At 42.8% G+C, this 24,467-nt stretch overlaps 1 protein-coding gene across 7 annotated transcripts in view; it reads left to right on the forward strand.

Moving 5' to 3' along the window:
* Positions 1 to 24,467, forward strand: part of TPK1 (thiamin pyrophosphokinase 1) — a 251,460-nt gene that overhangs the window by 88,028 nt on the left and 138,965 nt on the right. For all 7 annotated transcript variants that reach the window (XR_014173172.1, XM_081931180.1, XM_081931184.1 and 4 more), the window contains one exon: positions 22,391 to 22,463. Coding sequence is in view for 6 of the 7 variants with exons in the window: in XM_081931180.1 (XP_081787306.1) it covers positions 22,391 to 22,463 (73 nt within the window). In the remaining variant the exon portion in view is untranslated. The remainder of the gene's footprint in view (positions 1 to 22,390; positions 22,464 to 24,467) is intronic.

Raw genomic sequence — 24,467 nt, forward strand, 5'->3', positions numbered from 1 at the left:
AAGTGAATCAGACAATGTTGGCTTTTGAGAGGGTACCTGTGTCCCCCAGGGGTACAGTAATTGATACTCAGTTTGTTGAGAGCTTTAAAACACAGGGTTTGCGATACAAGATGGCACAAAACAAGCACACAACTTTGACATTGGTTTGGAGGGGATCCAAAATTTCACAGTTACACGTTAATGAAGCTCTCATTTTTCTTTCTTTCTGCAAACCGCCTTTGCTTTCTGAGCCCTTAAATTCTGGATTTAAGAAAATGTGGTGGGGGTGGGGGGAAGAGCCCTTAGCTTTCTGTTGACGGGGGTGAGAGAGTTCCTCATGTCCTGACATAATGATATAACATGGTTTCTCTGCTAGCAGCAGACACAAAGGTGAGGCTTGGGGCTCTGATGATACAATTTCAGTTTGACATGTGTGCCATATAAGTGAGCCAGAAGTGCATGATGTGCTGTGAACCCTTTGGACCTCAGCCCCTGTGCATTTTCCTAGCCACAGAGACAACCTGCTTTCCTGCATCTGGATTTTGTTCTGGTAGTCAGCACTTCTTTGGGACAAACATAATGCATTCTGCAGACAGAATCAACTGGGAAATAATGGTTTAGATAGCTCATTTTATTTTCAAACTATTTAATGCACACTATACAAATACCACTCTTATGGAATAAACATAATTATTTTAAAACTCATTAATGCACACTATACAAATACCGCTGCTATGGAAAGAATGTAATTATATGTTAAATAAGTTCTCATAAATGTAAATAGGTAATTCAATAAATACTAGATGGTTGTATTGCAAGTGAATAGAATTATTCACTCTTCATAGATTTGGCCCTTTAAGCATTCTTACCTTGGGATTATATTATATCATCAAAGTTCAATTTTTGTACAACAAATCCAGCTAGATTTTGTTACTTGCCTTTAAGGAAACTAAGCCTGCTGAAAAGATTATTAATTTACTTTTTTAACATGTTCCCCTTCACTCTCATTTCTCAATGCAGTTTTATTAAAGTCTTGTCTTCTCAGAGAACACTGACAAATTAATTAGATTTTTTGAAAGAAAGAAGATGGGAAGAAAACCTCAGCTTAATCTCCTCTTCTTTAATTTTCTCCCCCAATTTAGAGACCTGTTACTTCGATATTTTTGAAGCAGGCAAATATCCACATACTATTTATTAAATAGTACCCACTATTTCTTTTGGAAGGCGAAGTGGTGCTCACAACTAGGAAGCTGCAACTCTTTCCTCTTGACTCCAGGCCAATATCCCCTTGCTTTACTGGAAAAATCCTCCTTCTCTGACAATTACCTAATGTTTTGGAGCAGAAATACATTTTGATTTACTACTAATTAACTGTGTGGGTACAGCAGCTTTGGAGCACACACAGATAACTCCTCCCGAGCATTCTGTTTAATATTACAGAGCATTGATATATAATGGGGATCAGGGGTGCCAACTTGAATAAAATATTGGATGGGAGATATGCCCCACCCCACAAAATTGATCACATGACACTGTGCACACATACAATTTGAATGGCAATGGGGGGGGAGGAACCCCCCTCAATTGTTTTATTGGGAGGACTGAAGTGTGTGTCTGTATGTGTGCATACTTTGATATGGCAATTCCCAGTTCAGAAAATATTAAGGATGAAAAACAAATTAATTTGCACCTCCTTGTCTAGTATATGAATTGGAATGTAATTATCCTCCAAAATTTACAGATGTGAAAAATCCAAACATAATTATCCTTTGGATTTTTCACATCTCCAAATTTTGCAATACAGCTCTCAGCTCAAAAGAAATGAATGAAAATATCTAAGAAACATTTAGAAATGTGTACCTTGTGGTAAAAACAGGCAAAGTAGATGTAGAACTCTATGTATAAAAATGTTAATGTTGGTTGTAGCCAGGTTTTTTATGTGTGTGCACCTGATCAGTGGAATGAGGGCTCTCCGTGTTCCCATTAGTGTTAAAATAATTGGGGAACCTTCATTCAGTCTAGATTCTAGCAAATACTCTTACATAATGGTTGTCAGCAAATCAGTCTCATTCCCACTTATCTGTAAGTAAGGGCTCATCCATACTTCTGATTGTCCCGCCTCTTCCCCTCAGAAAAAGCTGCAGTTTACCTGCCAAATTGGAGTAAACAGCAATTGGGTTCTCTGCAGGTTGCTGTTTGTTCTGATTCAGTAGTAAAGAGCATATTTTCCTGAGGAAAGCTGCAGGGCAAACACAAAACTGTTTGGACCTGTACCTAGAAAGCACAAGAGAAGAAAACCTCTTGGACTTGTGCTTTCTAGGCTGTGGGTGAGCCTTAAGACTTACTGAATTCAGTGTGCTTACTGGTGAGTAGTCCTGTATAGGTTTGTGCTGCTTCCCATGGGGAAAGCTCTTGACCAAAAACTGACAGAGGTAAAATTTCTGTTTTCGGTCACTCTTGCCCGGGGCTTCTGTTGCTGGAAATCTTCTCTTTCACCAGAACTAAGAGCACCCAGTTGTTATGGCCTTGCTTATGGGAACAAGTAACTTTCTGCTCATGATTTGCTTCCTACTTCTACGTAGTTTATGATCACTCCCTCTTGACTGTGGAAGAATAAGTGGGGTAAATAGAAACATACTGCACAGTGTTATTGATTGTAGATTTCCTGGTTATAAAATGGAGGATGTGAAAGCTGAAGGCTGTGAGAAATGCAATTACTGTCACATAATTCTCCTTTCTGTGTCTTCTAAAAAGAGCCTTATTATAACTTTAAAAGGCACGAGTGCTGGTGTTTGAAACCCATCTATGAAGCTCCCTTACTGAATCACCCTGACCTTCTTCCGGATAAATGTTTGAATAAATGTTCATTAAGCCCAGAATGTATTTTATTATTGGCAGTAACATGCATCAGTGGGATGTTTTTCTTTTTACAGTTTTATGCTCCCTTTCCAAAGTTCATGGTGGTGCACAGTCAAACAGGTAAAGACAATTGTAGATGCTGAATAAAATAACACACAGTACATAAGAACGACTCTGCTGGATCAGACCAGAGGTCTGTCTTAGCACAGCACTCTGCTCCATTCTGGCCAATCAGATGCCTATCAGTTGCCAAAGCAAGAAATTATTTGCCACATCATGTTGATGAGTTGGCTAATAGGTTTTCTGCTTTATGTATGTATGATCTGCTAATGTTTTAAAGGGTGCTGGAAAAGCACCCTTAGATGATGAAGTAGCTGAACCCCGGGCAGGACTGTGCACATAAAGGAGCAAGGTTTTGCAGATGGGACAGACTCTTATCTCAGTGGCTTCTATTGAACTCCAGAGACCACAATCTGTGCACTTCCAGAGATCCGTTTCAGGCCTTCCAACACTGTCCAGTTCATCACAATGATCAACTTTTACTAATTAAAATGAAAGTGGGGTCACCCCGCTGTTTTCTGAATATGTGGTTTCCCTTTACTAAATATTATGAAATTTCAGGTGTTTATTTCAAGTGCTAGCAATTTTTAGAATCTGATACTATTTTTCTTGGCTTTTTATTAGGTATAGCTTCTTAACAACTTATGTAACTTCAAAGTGAGTTGTATTCATTAAAAATACCAATGTCTGCCAAATCATTGAGCTTAAAAACTGCAGACTTAAACAAAGCTTAGTGCTTGGCATCAAGTGACATTTATTAAAGGCAGTAGGTCAACAAAATTGTTAAGCTGTGTGAGCATACTAGACATATGCAGATTCAAAATGAAATAAATTTTTGAAGAGATTATGGAAGGTAAGATGGAAGGTACATTTGCTAAGAATTTACTGTGGGATTCTTGATATTAAAAGGCAATATAACAAGCAATCCAGAAGAATGCATTCGCTGTGGGTAAAACCTCAGCGCCTAGGGCTTGCCGATCAGAAGGTCAGCGGTTCGAATCCCCGCGGTGGGGTGCTCTCCCGTCGTTCGGTCCCAGCGCCTGCCAACCTAGCAGTTCGAAAGCACCCCCGGGTGCAAGTAGATAAATAGGGAAGGTATGGCGGGAAGGTAAACGGCGTTCCATGTGCTGCGCTGGCTCGCCAGATGCAGCTTGTCATGCTGGCCACGTGACCCAGAAGTGTCTGCGGACAGCGCTGGCTCCTGGCCTCTAGAGTGAGATGAGCGCACAACCCTAGAGTCTGGCAAGACTGGCCCATACGGGCAGGGGTACCTTTACCTTTAAGCCAAAAATTATCTATTTCCAGTCTGGTAGTCATCAGCTGCCCTGAACCAAAGAGCTAACAGTTATGTCCGATTTATTTTAGGACTGGTGGAAGATCCAAAGTCTTGTAGGGTTCCCCCCCTTCCAGACCACATAGCACATATATAAATTCTGAAGGATAGATCAAACAGCTGAGTTTACTCAGAGGTTATAGTAATAATATTCCATAAAGAATGTTCATAACAAAACGAAACCTAAACCAAAAATGTTAGGAACTGGGGGGGGGGGGGTTGAGAGAGAGAATAGTTGAGGAAAATAAGTCTTGCATGTTATTAGTTATAGTGTTGTTTATGCTCTGGTAACCTCTAGGTTAGAATACTGGAACATGTTGTATGTGGGGCTACCTCTGAAGACGGTTCAGAAACCAGCCAGCACAGAATTCAGTGGCTAGGTTGATCACTGGGGCAAGATGGTTTGAGCATATTATACCCAGGGCTTTTTTTTTTCCCTAGAAAAAGAGGTGCCGGAACTTGTTGACCTTTTCTTAGGGGAGCACCCACCCAAAGTTGTTGAGCATTTGGGGGGGGGGAGATAGCCCCTAAAAACCTTCTTATGCCACTGCCCTCTGCCGCACCGCACCAGTCACCGTGCTGCCCACAGCCTCTGCTGCACAACATAAAGTGCTGTGCCACCCAAAGCTGCCATCACTAAACACAGAGTGCCGTGCCCGCCGCCTTTGGCCCACAGCCCCGAGCAATGTGCTGATGTGCCATAATGCTACAGTGGTGCCAGAACTCAGTTCTGGCTGAAAAAAAGCCCTGATTACACCAATCCTGGCCAAACTGCACAGACTGCCAATTAGCTTCCAGGCCCAAGTGCTGGTTTTGACCTATAAACCCTTAAACAGCTTAGGGCCACAATATCTCCCCATATAAACTGACCTGGACTCTGCATTTACCATGTCAGGCCCTTCTTCGTGTCCTCTTCCACAAGAGGCCTGGAGGGCAGCGACACAAGAAAGAGCCTTTTCCGCAGCAGCCCCCTGTTTGTGGAATGCCGCCTTCGTTATACACCTTTAGGCCCAGGCAAAGCATTCCTCTTCAACTAGGCTTTGGCTGATTAATATTCTTCGGTCTTTAAAGTGTGTTTGTGGGAGGGGGATTATGTTTTGTTTTTGTTTTAACTATTAAATTGTGCTTTTATTCTTTATTTTTATCTTGTGAACTGTTCTAAGATCTTCAGATAAAGGGTGGTATATAAATTTAATAAATAATAATAATAACGTGAACTGCACACCTAAATTAGATTCACATCCAGTTGTACATTCCAGCACAAATGCTGTCTTTTCTGAACCTCGTTGCTTTCAGAAGAATGCACACTCAAAAACACATCCTATCTATATCAGGATGCACATCCTAATATGTATTCCTGTCAGGATCCCGCCTGACCCAAAATCTGGGGAGAACCCCAGTGCAGCTGCAGAACTGGATGAGCCTGGCATCTTATGACTGTGATCACCTGCCTTGATCCCCAGTGGAGTGAAGGTGGGCAGCAGACCTGGTGGGTGTCGTGTCCACACTGGAGGCATCCTCTTTAACAGATGACTTGAAGCAGCCTGTGTCCAGTGGTTGTGAGGTAGGCCAGGGGCCAACACTGAGCCCAAAGCAGCAAAGATCCAGGCTGAAGGTGTAGGCCAAGTCAGCCACCAGCCTGAGGAATAAGGAATTCCTCAGGAGTAAAAGAATACTCATGAGCGAACTGCTTCTCGTGAATAGACTACACCTGCCAGCAACACTTGTGCCTTGTAACAATGTTCTGGGTGGGTCTGCAAAGACTCAGGTTTAAAAACATTCAGTTCTGGGCCCATGGCCCTAGCACAGCATTTTTACATCAGCTCCCTATGCCACCCAGCTGGTCCCCCTCACCCTGTATTTGGACCTTGGGCTGTTTTCTGACCTTGCCCCTGTGTTTAGACTTTGGACTGCTATAGCACACTGATTCTGGGACTGCTCCTGCTAACTCCCAGCTGCTGTGCCCATGCGCCACCTAAAGGAGGACAGTAGAAAACCCGGGATCTCTGTAGGAGTGCCTGTTCTGCTGCCAGGAGGGTCTGTTGCTTGGGATAAGCATGGCCCATTGGGTGGCAGGAAGAGGAGACACTGACAGGGAAGATACAAGTCTCTCTGTTGCCTCTAGGCTGTTACTGGCTTAACAGATCCCTGCTGAGTTCAGTTGCTGAATTTCCTTGCTCACCTCCCCAGCCTCTCCCCCACACACATACACAATATTGCTGTTCAAGGGCAATTCCATGATGGATTGGTATGTACATTTGAATGTGTATTCAATTACATATTCCACTGAAGACAATGTTGTGGTGATAGGGAGCTTCCATACTCCTGTGCACACCTGGCTTTGGACTTGCAGTCCTTTTTACTGGGAGGGGACATTTTCCTTGCAGCTTAAAGCATCCTGTGGTGAAACCAGGCCCTGAGAGGTCCTACTCCCATGGGTTTCTTAAACTGCAAGGGGGCATTCCCCATCCCCGTTTAAAGGACCATATGGAGGGAGAAAACCAGAGAAGGAGGCACTTAGGTTCCTTCAGCCTGACTCCCAACAGGAGACTTGCAACTTTGCACTGAACTCTTTACTAAACATTCCTTTGCACTGAGTTAAGTGCACCACTCAAACCTCACTGATCAGTGAAGCAGGATTTTTTATCTATAAAGTAGGACTTTCCTGCATACCTGTGAGATCTCCCCAGTCTATAAGCCTCCTCCCAAGTGCATAGGAAGTAGCCAAAGTACACTGTGTAATTATGAGAGTACACATAATTCAGATTATTTAGAGTTTTATTTCCATGTCTGTATTAAGAATTTTTATAGTACATATGTATGTGTGTGGGCACATTTGCATATATGTATCCATTCTCCTCAGCCATTTTTCCTCTCCCAGCTCTGCACAGCTTTTTGCAAGAAGCAAAAGCATTTTAGTTCTACCTTAAAGAATCTACATTGAAACACATAACCTCATTTTGAGAATCTGCTTTGAAATCTGTTAAATATATTGTTAATAAAGTCAGCATCTTGCACATTCAGATAGAAATGAATTTATCTTTAAGCCTTTTGCAAATATTTGTTTTTAATCTGATTTTGTTATTTCAATTTTATATATTCCCCCTCCTTTGGTTTATTCATTTTTAAATGTTGTATATTGCAATTCCCTTGCTGAAAATAACCTCTAGAACGAATAAATGACACTTTTATCTCTCACCAAGGTTGTACATTGAAATTGGTAAATAAGAGCTCAATAAAAAGTGACGCTTCCTTCCCACAGATTTTTCCAGGTAAAGGAATTGGTCCTTATGTCTGTATATTTATTGTTACATTAAGCTGCAAACTTTTATGCATGTATTCAGTAAAGCTTTCATAGTGTGCACTATGGGAAATATAGTTTCTAAGAACTTTCTGTTCTGGAACTTTGATACAGAAACTAAGTCTTAGCTGGAGGTGGTAAAGGACATCTGGAGGGTTAAGTCCAGTCAAAGGCGACTCTGGGGTTGCGGCGCTCATCTCACTTCAGACCGAGGGAGCCAGCGTTTGTCCACAGACAACTTTCTGGGTTATGTGGGCAGCATGACTAAACTGCTTCTAGCACAACAGAACACCATGACGGAAGGCAGAGCGCATGGAAACGCTGTTTACCTTCCCACCACAGCGGTACCTATTTCTCTACTTGCACTGGTGTGCTTTCGAACTGCTGGGTTGGCAGAAGCTGGGACAGAGCTCACCCCATCGCAGGGATTCGAACCGCTGACCTGATCGGCAAGCCCAAGAGGCTCAGTGGTTTAGACCACAGCGCCACCTACGTCCCTGGTTCAGCAGTACTAACTAGACACCATTGTACCATTAGATGGCTCTTTTATTATAGAATAGCAAAATGTCCATCATGGAGGGTGGGCAGAAAGGGCTTGTATAAGAGTCTATATGAAGACTATTAGAATCTTGTGGGTTTCTAAGGCACAGGAACTCACTGGAGTTTCCCTCAGTCAAATGTTGTTTCCAAACACTGCTTTTCTTTCCCCATATGAATCAGTCAGCTGTTAATTACAGCCAACCAGCAATTAAAGACAAAACATAAAATAGTACAAAATCACAGCATTAGTAGAAGGGATAGGAGCCTGACACAAATGAGTATAAAAAGCTGTTTGCAGATCCATATTTGTCTTTTGCAAAGAGTCATAAATGCATCTGCATACCTTATTACTTTACCCATGCGCATGAATGCTAAGAGCATTCCTGTGCCTTTGAAAGGGTCTCTTACGCCAATTCCAGCCTTATGCCCATGCTTATGCCCATGTACTTGGAAAGGATTTCCATTAGAAATGAACGAGACCTTATTTCCAGTGAATGTGCTTGGAACTGAACTGTTACTGTTAATTTGGCTTGTATGCTACATGCTTTAAACCTTGTTTATTAAGCAGCAGTGTGTGTCTCATTGCACACTTCTACATTTCATTAAATCTGAGGCAAAATTTCCCCATGGAACAATATTGCTAATATTCCCAATGGCTTTGCAAATCTGCAGAAAGGCCCCAAGGTCAGAATTTCTTTTGGAAAGGTTAATTAAGTCTGAAAGAAAGATATTATGTGGTGATTAAATAGTAATGAGCAAGGAGCCCAGTACAAATGTGGTGTGTGACACAGTACCAAACGGGAAAGCTGAAAACACCTACAAATTTATTATTTTATTACCTATTCTATTATAAAATTACCCCTGGGTGTCCAGAGTAATTTTTATTCTTTCTCAACTTGCTTCTGACAGAAAGGGGATTGAGTGGTCAGCACTCTGCCATACATATATAAAATCATAATGCATCTCTGGAGGAGTTCAAGGAACTTTAATAACATTCCTGACATATTTAAGAGAACTTTCATCAAAATTGCCATGGCTCTCAAGCTGGGTAGCACCTCATTCCAAATCACAGTGGAGTGCGCTACTTAATGCAGGCACATATAGGAAGGATGTCTTGCGATTTTACCTTTATTAAAAAAAAAAAGCACATGAAATTATAGCATCTTATTCACGGCTCATTTTAAGAACTTCCAGAGTATTGACTTCACAGTCTCTGATGCTTTGGGATTTAATATTTCAGTATTTAGAGAGTTCATCGGGCACACAAGCTTAGCAAAGGGAAAAAAATGTTAATCTAATGTGGGTTTTCGTTTTCCCAAATCAAGGGTGTAAATCAGATCTGATTTGGTTCACTGCCTAGTGCCCAGACAACATATTTCATTCTGTCTGGAGCTGTTGCTCTGCTTGAGCTCTCCTTTAGCATACGGTATGTGAAACGTTTGCGTTCATAGCACAGAGATCTTCCATTAAATAGTAGTTTAAGCTTTTCCAGTGGTAAAAATTAAGTCCTTGGGTTAATTTTAAGCATTTGCTTCAAAATATATAGCATTAAGGACAGTTTTACATGCACCATCACATAGTAGGCCTTAGAGTGGATCACTCAGTTTGCAGGGTTGATTGGTGCAGTTGATTTTACATGGGACACTATTCTTTAATATCTTTAATATTTTTGTATTTCTTTTTAAAATGAGCTCCAGTCTACAGCAGGGGGAGGGTATTTACTTACTTACTTACTTACTTACTTACTTACTTACATACATACATTAAGTCAGTGAATGCGTAAGCTTCAGTTTATACTTTCAGACAGATGATATTGGAATGGTTCAAGTCCCTCCTCTCCAGGACATAGAAAGCCTTCATTGTAAACCAAGCTTTCTGCATGAATGCCTGGTTCTTTCTACCCTTTTCTTCTTCTTTTCTTTCTAGAGATGGAGAGTCTCCTTGAAGTGGATCCAACCACTTATCACCAATTAATAATGCATAGACTTCCCCTCGGGACGCAGGTGGTGCTGTGGGTTAAAGCCTCAGCGCCTAGGACTTGCCGATCGAAAGGTCGGCGGTTCGAATCCCTGCGGCGGGGTGCGCTCCCGCTGCTCGGTCCCAGCGCCTGCCAACCTAGCAGTTCGAAAGCACCTCCGGGTGCAAGTAGATAAATAGGGACCGCTTACCAGCGGGAAGGTAAACGGCATTTCCATGTGCGGCTCTGGCTCGCCAGAGCAGCGATGTCACGCTGGCCACGTGACCCGGAAGTGTCTCCGGACAGCGCTGGCCCCTGGCCTCTTGAGTGAGATGGGCGCACAACCCCAGAGTCTGTCAAGACTGGCCCGTATGGGCAGGGGTACTTTTACCTTACTAACTTACTTACCCCACTAACTGCCCCCTATTAAATATAGTGCACACACCTCACTGTACACCAGTTAATACAAAGTTTTACAAATTTAACTCGAGATGTCTAGTGTGGGACTTGTGTGAGGGAAAACTTAGTAATTAGAGTCTCAGGAAGAAAATGAGAAACAAGAAAAGTTTATTAAACAAAAAGAAAGTTATGAAACAAAGTGAGTCAGGAAATGCGGTCTTTCGAGTAGAAGTTAACTTATTTACTTTAATTAACTATTAACATAGGCTTAAACACAGTGTACAGTCACAGCTTCTCTTAACCTCTCTTTACACAAAATCAGTTGTTATACTTCCGTTTCTGTTACTTAGTGATATGACAGGTTGTTCAGTTAAATACTTTAATACAACACAGCTTCCTTCACAGACTAATATCCTGGTTCATGAGTGAGGGGCACTTTTCCTCAATTACCACTCCTGAGGTATTCCCAGAGGAATAACAGATCCAGGGGATCCCCTCACCTAGAAGGACTCTCCCCTCCTGGCTAGATGGAGACCCAGGGAGCCTGGATTCTCCCAGTTCAGTCCCAACCCTCCCAGGACACTCCTGTTCTCTCTGTATACCTTTCCCCCCAGACCCTCAAGATGGTCTCCCTATCCAAGCTGTGAGGCTCTGTCCTCTCGCTATGGATGGTCTCCTCAGTGTGGATGTTTAACTTCACCCAGAACCAGTTCTCCCTCAGTCAAATCCTATCCTACTCCCTATTTCTCCAACTGAACCTTAGTCCTATCTCTTCTCACATCCACCCCATCTAACTCTCCCTCAGAAACTGCCCCTTTTATTCTCCCCCTCAAAGTTCTGCTCCTCCCCCTTCCGTGGCTAGCCAATCAGAGAGTGGCTCCAGCCCTCTGGTGGCCTTTCAGGGGCACTGCATCGCCAGACTCTGGCCTGGCTCTGCTGTCCGTCACACTCCTTAGGCCAGGCCTTGGTACAGTCAAGCGCTACTATAGATGGTCCAGTTCACGGTGAAAGTTAGCAGCGCATAGCTCAGTTACTTCAGCCCTCCTAACCCGAATATATGAACCATGGCAGACACAGTGGCAATTTCTGCCGGCCAGGAAGCAGGGTTAAATAGCAGAGGTTGATACTGAGACGAGCAAATGGATTAAACAATGGATTAAGTAAATAAAATACAGTGGTGCCTCGCAAGACGAAATTAATTCGTTCCGCGAGTCTTTTCGTCTTGCAATGTTTTTCGTCTTGCGAAGCACGGTCCGTCGCAACTGCGCCTCTTCAAGCGGCTTTAGGAAAAAAGCGAACAAACTCGCAAGATGTTTTCGTCTTGCGAAGCAAGCCCATAGGGAAATTCATCTTGCGAAGCGACGCAAAAACCGAAAAACCCTTTCGTCTTGCGCGTTTTTCGTTTTGCGAGGCATTCGTCTTGCGGGGCACCACTGTAAAAACAAAAGCTGTACTGTGCACTGGCATCCTGGGTGTCAAATTTCAGATCTACCAATCATTGATGTGTCAGCCCTTTAACCAGGCCCTGAAGCTTTTATGGTAGGGTTTAAAACCATATGGGTGAACTCCTAAAGGTCTTGATAAGCTTCTTGGGATTTGCTAGACATCTTTGCTTTGCATAATATTACTGGAACATGAGGAGCAGTCTCTCATATATATTTTTTAAAAAACAAAAAACCAACAACATGAAATTGTATACTCAAAACCTTAAAAAAATCAAACCATTTTTGGGATTTTTCCAACATGCTGCTACAGAGGTGCCAACTTGAATAAAATATGGGGGGGCAGGTAAGCCATGCCCTTCATGATTGATCACATGACGCAGTGCGCACACACTGAATGGCTATCAACTTGGGGGGCACCTCACTCAAATAATTGGGGGGGGGGCGAAGATCCCTCAGCCCCTAGGAATTGGTTCCTATGTGCTGGTAGTTTCTTTGACTAGAGCAGTATCAGTAGACATAAGAATAAAAGTTGATGTAGTAGTCAATATTCACATTTGTCAAGCAAGCTAATACTGCATACCAGCTCCTCAGTGATTTCTGCTTACTCCATCCCAAGGCAAGAAATTCCAGCAGAGGCTTTGAATTGACCAAGCTATACTGTGATATTTTCTTAATCTTGATACAACATCACAGAAACTTGGGTCACCAGTTAATAATCAACTGCAAGACAGGATTTGAGCAGAAAGTACAACCTGCTAACAGATGTGCAGGAGTGAGCTACTCTATTCTACTTTGGAAAATGCACACTAAATAAATTCTGTCATGTATAACCTATATATTCCCATTTTGTGAATGTAGCTAACTCAATGCTATATTACTAGTGGAAAATAATAATATCCTAGTGTCAGGGGCTCAGGAGCAGAGGCACAGGAGAGGGAGGAAATGGAGGGCGAGGGGGAGGAATCCGAGGGGAGCGTAGGCGATGACAGTGGTCCGAGGGATTCCCTGAGTCTCTTCAGCGAATCGGAAGATTCACAGAAGGGGGCGCCCATGGCCAGGGCAAGGGGGGTGCCTAGGGGGACACCCCAGGAAGAAGGGGCCAGAGGGGACTCAGAGAGCAGCAGTTGGAAATCAGGACCAGCTTCCCCACCAGAGCGCAGTGGGGGGGAGGAGTCCCAGGTATCGGGATCAGGCTGCTCACCACCAGCGGGAGGAGATGAGTCAGGATTGACCACGCCTCCATCGGAGAGCGCAGAAACGGTCAAGAGGAAAGTTGGAGGCTGGGCGCGCGCGCCAAGTTCAAATGTACAGGCGAGCGGCACAGCAGGTAGCCCGGATAGGGAACCAGGTCCTAAAGCCCGCTGAAAGGAGGGCCAAGAATCAGGGGGGTCAGCGTCAGAGGAGACCAGGAAGGAGGAGACCCCGGGGGGCAGACGGACCCAGAGGAGGAAAGAACAACGGAAGAGGTGGAGTAAGGCCAGGGTCTTAAACTGGTGTACAGGGGACGGAGACTCAGACGGAGCTTCGCCGGTCTAGGTTCTAGACGTAGAGCTGCACGCTGCGGCTTGTAAATGGAAACTGAACTTCAATAAAGACTTTTGTACATTACAACCGGCTAGCGTTGGTCCTCTGTGAGCTGGGACCTGGAGGCAGCTCTGACACCTAGTTTTTGGAAACATTTGTAATCTCGCAAAATCGAAAATATGATACAAGAGTGGTTCTCCCTGCGAGAAAGGAGCAGTATTGCCTCCTGCTGCCACTGCGCCACTGGAACACAATTTCTGTTCTTATCCTGAAGCAAAGTTCTTAACCCGAGGTTATATTTCTGGGTTAGTGGAGTCTGTAACCTGAAGCGTCTGTAACCCAAGGTACCACTGTAGTTGGTTTTTTCCAGTATCCAAACATCCAAAAAAAGTATCCTACTGGCACATCTCCAGTAACAAACTTGCCCAAATGAAATAGGTATACTTTCTAAATCTAGTTATAATGTATCATTGAGAAAAAGGCAGACTCTTGCACTATTATTGTTATTTTTTTCTTTACCTACTGCATAATATTTCTCATGTAGTTTTATTGTTTTTTATTGTTGTGCACTGCTTTGCATAGAGCAATATAAACATTTACCTATTAATAACCATCCCCTCTTCTCAGTGATCCTTGGAAATTGAGTTATGCAGTTCAAGAGGGAGGGGTTGCTGGGGCCATCTTTTCAGCCCTTCAATCTACCACAGTTAAATTCCCAAACGGCTTTGGGGAACCTAATGACTGTTGAAAGGTGTAGATATAGCCATTGTCTCCTGCTTGTTGTAGGTCAGAATTGACCCAATAGGACCTTTTGAACAAGTACTTCCAAATATAAGTTTTCCCCAGTAAGTCAGCATTTATATTCTCTTTAGCAGCACTGATGCATATTGATGTACAGTACTAAAGAGACAATAGAGTGACAGTTATCACTGCATTCATGAAGAAGTGGTGATTCAAGACTTGGGTCAATGGACCTTTGCTGCAGCATAATAGCATAGTTCAGAAAACCTTGATAAGGTTATTTAAATAATTCTCAGTAAGCAAGTGAGTTAAGCCCATCCTTATCTTTAAGAACAAGGTTAAGTGTTACTTAAGTTAGTGGAAGTAGCAGTTTTCATTAAGCAAGTGTAAAGTTTGCATTTTAATTAGAATCTAGCATGCTGAACTAAGCTTGAGTGGAGAGCCTTAACTAATTAAAATGAAATCTGTCTAAACCACAGAGCCTAGGGCTTGCCGATCGGAAGGCCGGCGGTTTGAATCCCCGTGACGGGGTGAGCTCCCGTTGCTCGGTCCCAGCTCCTGCCAATCTAGCAGTTTGAAAGCACGTCAAAGTGCAAGTAGATAAATAGGTACCACTCTGGCAGGAAAGTAAACGGTGCTTCCGTGCACTACTCTGGTTCGCCAGAAGTGGCTTAGTCATGCTGGCCACATGACCCGAAAGTTGTCTGTGGAAAAACGCCGGCTCCCTCAGCCAGTAAAGTGAGATGAGTGCCGCAACCCCAGAGTCGGTCACGACTGGACCTAACAGTCAGGGGTCCCTTTACCTATATAACTGAAATCAAGTATTCAAAGCATTTCAGTAGACCAGTGAATATTTTTTAATGAACAGATTTAAAACTGTTCTCATAACATTACAGTTGTCTGTGTTTGTTCATTTGCTTGTTCCTTAACAGCACTGTACATCAGGGTGATCCATTTTATCCTCACAACAGGCCTATGGGATTGGTGAAAGATATTAGCTGGTCCAATGTCACCTTATGAGCTTTGTGGTTGAGTGGGGATTAAAGCCACTCACAATTCACTGCCTGGGCCTATATTAATAATTTAGCATATTTGACCTTAAAAGTCGAATGTCAAATTGAATTAGTTATTTGACTGCTTATGACATGCCCACCAAGTGGATGTTTGAAATCTGCAGCCTGGTTTATCTTGGAGTTAGGGGAAAGAACAAGAAATGGTTGATGTCATGGCTGCTGGCATCACAATGACCTTTATCTCTGCATTGAGAAAGACTTTTCCTTACTGCTGCTCCTGGGGAAGAGGAGAGCACAAGGGCACTCCAACAGATTATCTATATTAGAAGGTCCTCAAACATCATATTTTACCTTCCCCTTCTCATCTTCTAATGCTATCTCTCCCGCCTCTGCTGATGGACAGACTTACTTGTATGTGGAAACCTGAGATTTATTTTAGAAATAGCCCTTCTGGAGGGCCAAAGATATTGCCTAGTATGGCAGAGTAAGTCAAGTGCACAGTGTTGTAATACCTATTTATTTACTTGCACTTTGACATGCTTTCGAACTGCTAGGTTGGCAGGAGCAGGGAATGAGCAACAGGAGCTCGTCCCGTCCCGGGGATTCGAACCGCCAACCTTCTGATCAGCAAGCCCTAGGCTCTGTGGTTTAGACCACAGCGCCACCCGCGTTCAGTCTGAGGTAGCACGTCAATGAATGTAGCTAATCACAAAAGTGCAAGGTTAAAACCTACCATGAAGGGTTTTTTAGTCTCGTTCATGGTGGAATTCAGATTGTCAGACTCAAGGCTGCTGCTGCTTACAGAACTTCTGTCAGATTAGCAGGTGGTCTCTTAGCTGGACATAAAACAACAGGATTTTGGGCCTCTAAAAAACGTAAGAAATATATTGCTTCATAGAGAAGAGTCTATTTTCACCAACCATTATGTGGACAATGAAGACAAGTGATTTTGTACAAATGTGCATAAAGTGATTGGACTATATGCAACTGGCGGAGATGACTGGCAGAATTCGAGACCTGGGAGAAGAAAGGATTGAAGAAGATTGGAAGAAATTCAAGATTTATCTACAGAAGCATTGTGATTTAGTGGAATGTTAAGAAGGATGCTTGGTTATAAATAATTGGCCATCACTAAATTGGATCAGGATTTGATGATAAGAGAGATTAAGAGAAACAAAATTTGTAGGAGAATTATTTTAGTGTATTTAAATATGTGGTTATAAAATTGAAAATAAGATGATAATTTGCTTGACAAAAACTTATTAATGATGTAAGTGGGAACGGGGGATGTGAGGAAGTCTAAAGATGTTATGAAATTATGTAAAAACAAAGCAACGCTGTTTGTTATTTTTGTATTTCTTTTATTAAAAACTTCAATAAATATTTTTTTTTTTTAAAAAAAGCATAAAGTGATTTATGGTCAGGGAACTGTAATAAACAGATGCCAGCAGCCCAAGAGATGACATTCCATCACTGGGTGTGGACAGGTCCCTAAATGTAGATTGGTCCAGGTAGACCAACCCCTTGCATGTCATTATGACGGGTGGCAGTGATTTAACCAATCTTCACCTCTATTCGTGCCAAGTGGAACTGAGTCCAATCTGATTGTGAACCTTTGCTCAAAATCCTCAAAAGCACAGATAGCCTCATTTAACATGACTATTCTTTTAGAATTTGGCTTCAGCTATAACAATTAATTTAGGTAATGAGTGTGATTAAGTGATTGATATTTTTGCAGAAGTGAACTTAAAAAATACCCACTGTGAAAGACTGCAATGATTGAAAAAATAAATCATCTTTCTGCATCTCTTGATTGGTTATGTGCATTTAAAGATGACCTTCCAAAAAATAAATGAGATGTCTGTTACTTAGTCAACTGTTACCTTCATTAAGGAACCACAAAATGGCATCTATATATTTGATAGCATGGTATTTATTCCAGGGTGTGTTTGGAATGATTAACTCATCAGTTAAAAGCATGGGATTAAAACATACTTAACCGTTTGGTAACCCCACTACAGTTTTATACTGACAGGAGTGGTTTGGTTCCTGGCTGGCTTCCACCTGTCTTGGGAGACAATGGAGGAGCGCACTTTGGGGTGGGTAGGGAGAGCCAAACCGTTGAAGAGTTACAGTTCCTGCTATGGCTGTAGAAACCAATGTGTGAGAGGCATGTTTTATTGCCGCTGGGGTAGATGAAGGCGTCCAGTTGTGCTGTTGCAGATGCACCTTGGTGACCCTTCTCTCTGCGCTCCTCCCAGTGGTCATTCCTCCTTTGGTCACTGCTGCAGATACATGAGTGATTAAACAAAATAATAAAATTAAATGATAAAAAAACCTTTCAGTTTAACATGTTGTGTTAAGGGCTTCCCATGTTCACTCAAGCTGCAAAATGCTAATAAATTACCTCTGCCAAGCTCCCCCATGCCTAAAAAATGCACTGTTTAAGGAATATTGATGTGGTATGCTATGCTATCCTGTGGTAAATTGCAGCTTCATCACTTTCTTGGAGTTGAATGGCTGTCAGTGGCAGAGCATTGGACCGAAGTCCCAGATTAGACATTCACTGGAATATGTACAACTGAAGCTATCATTCCATGTTGGAAGCATGCAACTAGCAACCAACACTGTCCACACAGAATTGGAAGGAACCTTGACAGTCCTGTAGCACAGCCTGCTGCCAAGGTGAAGCAGTGATTTCCTGGCTTTTGGGGAACCTTCACTAGACTTATACCTGGTAATACATAGTTGCATGCCTCATCTTGTCATTGATTTAATCAGGAGTGGAAACAGACATTTACCCAATACAGTAAAGGTAAAGGCACCCCAGACCGTTAAGTCCAGTCGCGGACGACTCTGGGGTTGCAGCGCTCATCTCGCTTTACTGGCCAAGGGAGCTGGCGTATAGCTTCCGGGTCATGTGGTCAGCATGACTAAGCTGCTTCTGGTGAACCACACCAGCGCACGGAAATGCCGTTTACCTTTCCGCCGGAGCGGTACCTACTGTATTTATCTACCTGCACTTTGACGTGCTTTCGAACTGCTAGGTTGGCAGGAGCAGGGACCGAGCAACGGGAGCTCACCCCGTCGTGGGGATTTGAACCGCCGACTTTCTGATTGGCAAGCCCTAGACTCTGTGGTTTAGACCAGTGTTTCCCAACCTTGGGCCTCCAGCTGTTTTTGGACTACAACTCCCATCATCCCTAGCTAGCAAGACCAGTGTTCAGAGATGATGGGAATTGTAGTTCGAAAACAGCTGGAGGCCCAAGGTTGGGAAACACTGGTTTAGACCACAGCGCCACCCGCGTCCTTACCCATTACAGTACCCTTCCATTATAAGCATTAAATGTGAAAGGGAAGTCATAAAGCAGGACTTCTAGAAGTGGGAGTTTGGCCTGTGTCCATTGGCTGTTATCCAGATTTGTTTGTTTGTTTGTTTGTTTGTTTGTTTGTTGCATTTATATACTGTCCTTCCTCCAAGGAGCTCTGGGCATCATGCATGGCTTTACTCTGATTTTATTCTCCCAACATCCCTGCAGGGTAGACAATGCTGAGAGATAGTTACTTGTCCAAAATCACCCAGTGAGCAAGGATTTGAAGCTTGGTTCAAGCCTGTTGGGCAAAAGATTCCTGCATTGCAGGGGGTTGGACTAGGTGACCCTTGTGGACTCTTCCAACTCTATCATTCTATGATTCTATCCACCACCCTGCACCGACTGTATGTGCACAGTAACAGTACTGTGACTATCACAGTTTTCTGACTGTAAGTGCAGTTGCCATGCCAAGGAAACAGAGTCATGCAGAATCAAGTACATAATACTTGCCACATGCTTTCAGCTGTTTCCGCATACTCACTGCAGAATTCCGTGATACTTTCTATAGACTGTGCCATGGATCATTGTAACTGCTAATTGGGAGGAAAATAGATTGTACAAGCCATGGCAGCATACATAAAATTTATAAGCTGATATAGAATACCAAGTGAGGTGATTAAAGTAAATTAAATACCCCAGCAGCACAGTTATTGTGTTGTTTACTGCAAAGATGACATATATTCAGGAGATGTGGCATTGAAGGTTTAAAACAGAATAAAATGCCCACAGGTCTTGAAGAAGGATTTTGTTTGCTTATAGGCTTTATGAGTCCCAAACATGATGCTTTGTTAACTTTTAGGGGTACTTATTACTGGCATCAAGAAAGAAGTAGAAGCAGAGTAACATAATACCTGTAAGGTTTCACTCCACTCCTGACATCTCAAAGGCCAGGTTCCACAGATCCGCACACCATTAACTGCAGATGTGCAGACTATTTTCAGTCTTCCAGCCATAGCCACACTGGAACTTTTCATACCCTTTCAGAGGCCTTGCCTGAGGTTTGAGTGGCTGTCACTGACTGGCATTGGTGTTGGACTGGCGTAATAGGTATATGTTCTAGTTATGTGGAGGGGATGCGCTTAAAGTTAAAATAGTTCATAATAAAACGTATAGTAACTCAACCTTTCCTTGTTCTGAATAGTCCTTGTCCAGAGAGTCATTAAGAAAACGAAAACGAAATAAAGTGCTCAAACACATAGCATATTATTTGAATGACTAATATATAAAAGACCGTGTAGCTAGGAAGGGAGCACACAAATTATTCCCTTTCAACAGAATGAAACATAAATAAACCTTGATAACTGTTGGCTCATGGATGATCAGCAGTTGCATAGGGCTATTCAGGATTCTTAAGGGAACTGTAGATGTTTATGATGCTTGCTTTTGAAAGCTATGATAGGAGCCCCACAGTATCCTGTCTGTTACTTTTTCAATGTTCCAGTCAGATCTGGAATCACATTCAATGGCAAGAAAAGCTTAATGGAAAAGATACGCCATTAAGTGAAGAATCGAGGCATAATTGGGACAATTAAGGTGCCAAAAAAAAGCCCTGAGCAATTACTGAGTTGCTCACTTTTGCATTTCCTTACTACATGGGGCATTTTGATGATCTTAATCTTAAACCTTACTTTAGCATTAACAGCAATGTTGAAATCCTGTTTTTTTGAGTTTCAGAACTTAATAATAAAAGGGCACACTTTGCTAGGAAGTTTTGTCTTGCCATAGAATATTTCTGCCAGTTTCCTGTCCTGAAATTATGGTGTTAGTTGCCTGGAAAAGCCAACAAAATGCTAAAAAGAACAAACTACAATGCTTATGTTGTAGTCTTAACACCCAGAGAGGGCCATAGGTTCCCCATCCCTGGTCGGCTACTGTGCATTGAAACATATTAAAATTCCAGCCCAGCCAAAGGTCTGTGTCTTCTGCATGGAAAGTTCTCCAGAGGAACGAGCAAGTCAGGCTGGCTTTGCAGTCCCTCTTCTGAAGAAGTGAAGTGAAGAATAAGACTTGCCTGGTTTAAAGCAGGAAGTTCCACACTTCTTCCCATTTTATATTTCCGAAAAGGAGGGGAAAAGATTAAGGTGGTTTGGAGCACTGGCGTAGGGTGGGAGGGCACATGGGCCATGCCCCACCCTGCATGCCAGCTCTTTTCCATTAGCAGCAGGGGCTGAGGAGTGCAGAGGGTCTCTTCACCCTCCACTCCTCTGCTCGATGCACCAGCGCTCACCCGTTGGTAGCAGGGGCTGGGGAGGTGGGAGGGTGAAGAGCACCCTCTGCCCCCGCCCTACCTGTGAGCCCCCACCTGGCAGCGTCAGTGGCGAGGGCTGGACAAGTGTTCTCCGCACCTGGCGCTAATGAACAGCCACTGGTTTGGAGACACTTAAAATAAAAAAATCGCCAAAATCTACACTCCCAACATATTCCCTGACATTCCAGAGATTTCCACCCAGACACTGTTTCCGAAGGCGAATCCCAGCTATGTCTGGGAAATTTTGGACATATGGCAGCCCTAATTTTATGTATTGTGACTTGCTGTTATTTTTATTGATTATAGTTTGGTTTATTAATTCCTTACTGTAATTGCTGAGAGTGGATTTCAGTTCACTTGCTATTCTGAGAGGTAATTTTATTACGCCCTATTATATTCTAATCAATTATTGACTATTACTTTATTTGGTATAAGATGTTTATTTTAAAGTCATATTTTTATTATGACTTTTTTGGATTGGATTGGATTGTTCTAAGATGTGTGATATTTGTTGTATATTTTGTTGTTCCTTCAGCTTGCAAACCACCTTGTGAATAGCAATATAGAAAGGTGGTTTACAGATTAAAAGAGAGAATGAATTAATATAATGTGAGGTTCAGATTTAATGCCCCTGGCCCGGTGTTACAAGAACAGGCTCTGAGATTGAGGTTGGGTGTCATGCAGTGGGAGCCACTGAGACCAGCAGAGCCATACTTTGTTTGCTGAGCATGGCACAGCTTCTGGACTTGGCAGCAGTGCATTAAGGGCTCATACATTACATTTCAGTCTCCAGGATAACTGCTGCCTTTCAATCTCTAGGTAGCTGTAAGCCTTTCTGTGAGCAGAAATGTAAGTCACTGCAGGTTAACATTCACCAGAATACACATTCAACTTCAATTCCAAATGTTCCATGGCAACAAAATAATATTTTCCAAAACGTGTTGAAAAACTACCTTTCTGCAAGTACACAGAGTGGGGTGGGAGAAAATAGGAATATACTACTCTAGATTTTCTTATTCATGTAATCAGTGATGCTTCCTGTGCTATACATATGTAGGGGAACTCTTATCTTGTTTCTTGCAACCCTGGAAACCCAGCATGGAGGATAATCTCTGCAGACCATGCTGCTCATCCATGGTAGAATTATGGGAGAGCTGTCTCCTATAACTGGATGGATTCTTTCTCTCCCTAACCATTGCTGATGAATACACAAACATGCCTAGATGCTATGAATTATAAAAGAGACGGAAAATCAACCCATTAATAAGATTCTGAGTGACTTTGTAGCAGAAGAAGTACCAAAGTTGTGAAATGAATTGTGATACCTGCTATAATTTTCACTCATTTAGTATCTTCAAGGATAAATGTTACATATCTGTGCATCAGTCGGGCTGATCTCAGCCCAGTAACCACAAATTACTGACATTAGTTTCTTAGACGGGAAGATTGGAAATTTCAATCCATTTTATTGATGTTAACTTTGGAAAAGGACACCACTGTTTCAGTCTTGCATCCCTCCCCCCCCCCCACCCCGGAACGCTCTCTTTTTAAAATTCAAGAAATATAGTGTGAGAAGGTTAATAAAAAATATCTAACTAAGTATTACTTCTTTCTCAGCTTTTTGCCTGATTACATCAGTGGGGACTTTGATTCTATTATGCCTGAAGTAAAGGAGTATTATACAGTCAAGGTAAGTTTTTTTAAAATTAAAATTTCCTAGAAATCATCTTTAACACTCATTTTGCTGCTCTATCGCCTGGCACTCTTGGGAAATGCTTCTCCCTATAGCAAACTCTTCTAAATAAGGAACCCTGGGTTACTGGGTCTCAGGCAGAAGCAAATCAGTGTATTTCTGATATATATCACTTTCTTGTGATCCATAACACCATTCTATCCTTTTCCTTAATCTGTGAACTTAAAAAAAAAAACCTTACAAAAATCACATCTTAAATTTGTATTTTCTCTCAAAACACATGCTTCAAAACATGTATTGATAGGCCTTTTTTTGATCCAAGAACTGTGTTGGAATGTTTGGGAAGTAAGAAGCTCAGAGCAGATCAGTTTGTGTTAGAATTCACAGTATCAAATTCCTGAAGCATCCCTAGTCAGGGCCGGCCCTACGATGAGGCAAAGTTAGGCATCTGCCTCAAGTGAAGGATGCTGAGGTGTTGGGAGTGACCAGAGCTATGAGTGCCATGTGGCCCCTATGTGAGCCTGTCCTTTTCATCAGTATTGGAATAAGATTCAACTACTAGTCCTGTTGGCTTTTATATGTGCCCCAGGGGAGGGCACCATCTTGTCCTTCGCCTCAGGCAGCAAAATGTCTTGAGCTAGTCCTGTCGCTGGTCAAGCGTTCCTCAGTGAGCATACTGCAAATGACAGACCAGCATCCCTTGAAGCAATGTTTCCCAACCTTTTTGCGACCGTGGCCCCCTTCTGACCTTCTTTCCTTCCTGTGCCCCCCACCCCGTCCTACCGGTAGAAATGTAGCTATTTAAATGTTTTGTTTTTAAATAGAACATGTTTGTTTAGAATTTTATAATATATACAAAATACAATTACATAAAATGGTAAGAACATGATGAAATATTGTTGAAGCAGAAAAACAGATCTGGAAGGGACCCCGGGGTCAACCCCCTCAACGTAGGAAACTCTACTGAAGCATCCATGGCAGATGGCCTTCCAACCCAGTAGCGTAGCCAGGGGGCAGGGGGGCGCCCCCGGTGGCACTTACCTTGGGGGTGGCACATCGGAGCCCCAGGTGACGCACAAGTCTAGGCAAACAAGCAGGTCCCCTTCCCATTGCCACCCCACACCGCACTTACCTGACCTGGGGGTTCTGGATTTCGGGCTCTATGGGTCAAAACAGGAGCCTCTGCAGTCGCCCTCTCCCCCCGGAAACAAACCAGACTCTTGGTAGAGTTGGAGTTCCAACAGATATTGCAGCCTTTCTCAACCTGTGGGTCCCCAGATGTTGTTGAACTACAACTCCCATCACCCCTAGCCAGCAAGGCCAGAGCTCAGGGATGATGGGGTTGTAGTCCAACAACATCTGGGGACCCACAGGTTGAGAACCGCTGAGAAATTGGGATGTTGAAGTCTCCCATGACTACTATATCTCTCCTTTTTGAATGTTTGGTAATCTGCTTTTTGAAGTCATAATCCAGTCTTCAGGCAGTTTATAGCAGACATCCACAGTAGGGTCACTGTTGTTTCTTTCTCCTACAATTTTTACCCATATTACCTCAATCTGTTTTCCATGCTCCAGGTCATGGATTTCTTCACAAGTGTAGACATTCTTTACATATAATGCTGTTCCTCCTCTCTTCCTGTTTGGTCTATTCCTTTTGAACAGGTTATACCCCTCAGTTCCTACATTCCACTCATGAGTCTTATCCTACCAGGTTTCAGTAATGCCTACCTGTACTAAAAGCTCCAATTCATCTTGCTTGTTTCCCATACTTTGTGCATTTGTGTAGAGACAACAGAAACCATGAGTCACTCCCTCCAGTTGCCTTCTTCTTGTGATATCTTGCCCTAAAGCAGGTTTCAGGAGCACCACCTCAGTTTCCCGTGCATCAATGAAGCTATTATCCCCAGTACCATGAGTTCCTCTGTCCCTCCCCCTGAAGTTTAAAGCTCTCTTGAAGAAGAGACCTTGATTCGAGAAGCCAAACCCTTCCTGAAAACACCA

This window comes from Podarcis melisellensis, assembly GCF_964234715.1.
Source record: "Podarcis melisellensis genome assembly, chromosome: 12".
Taxonomy (NCBI): domain Eukaryota; kingdom Metazoa; phylum Chordata; class Lepidosauria; order Squamata; family Lacertidae; genus Podarcis; species Podarcis melisellensis.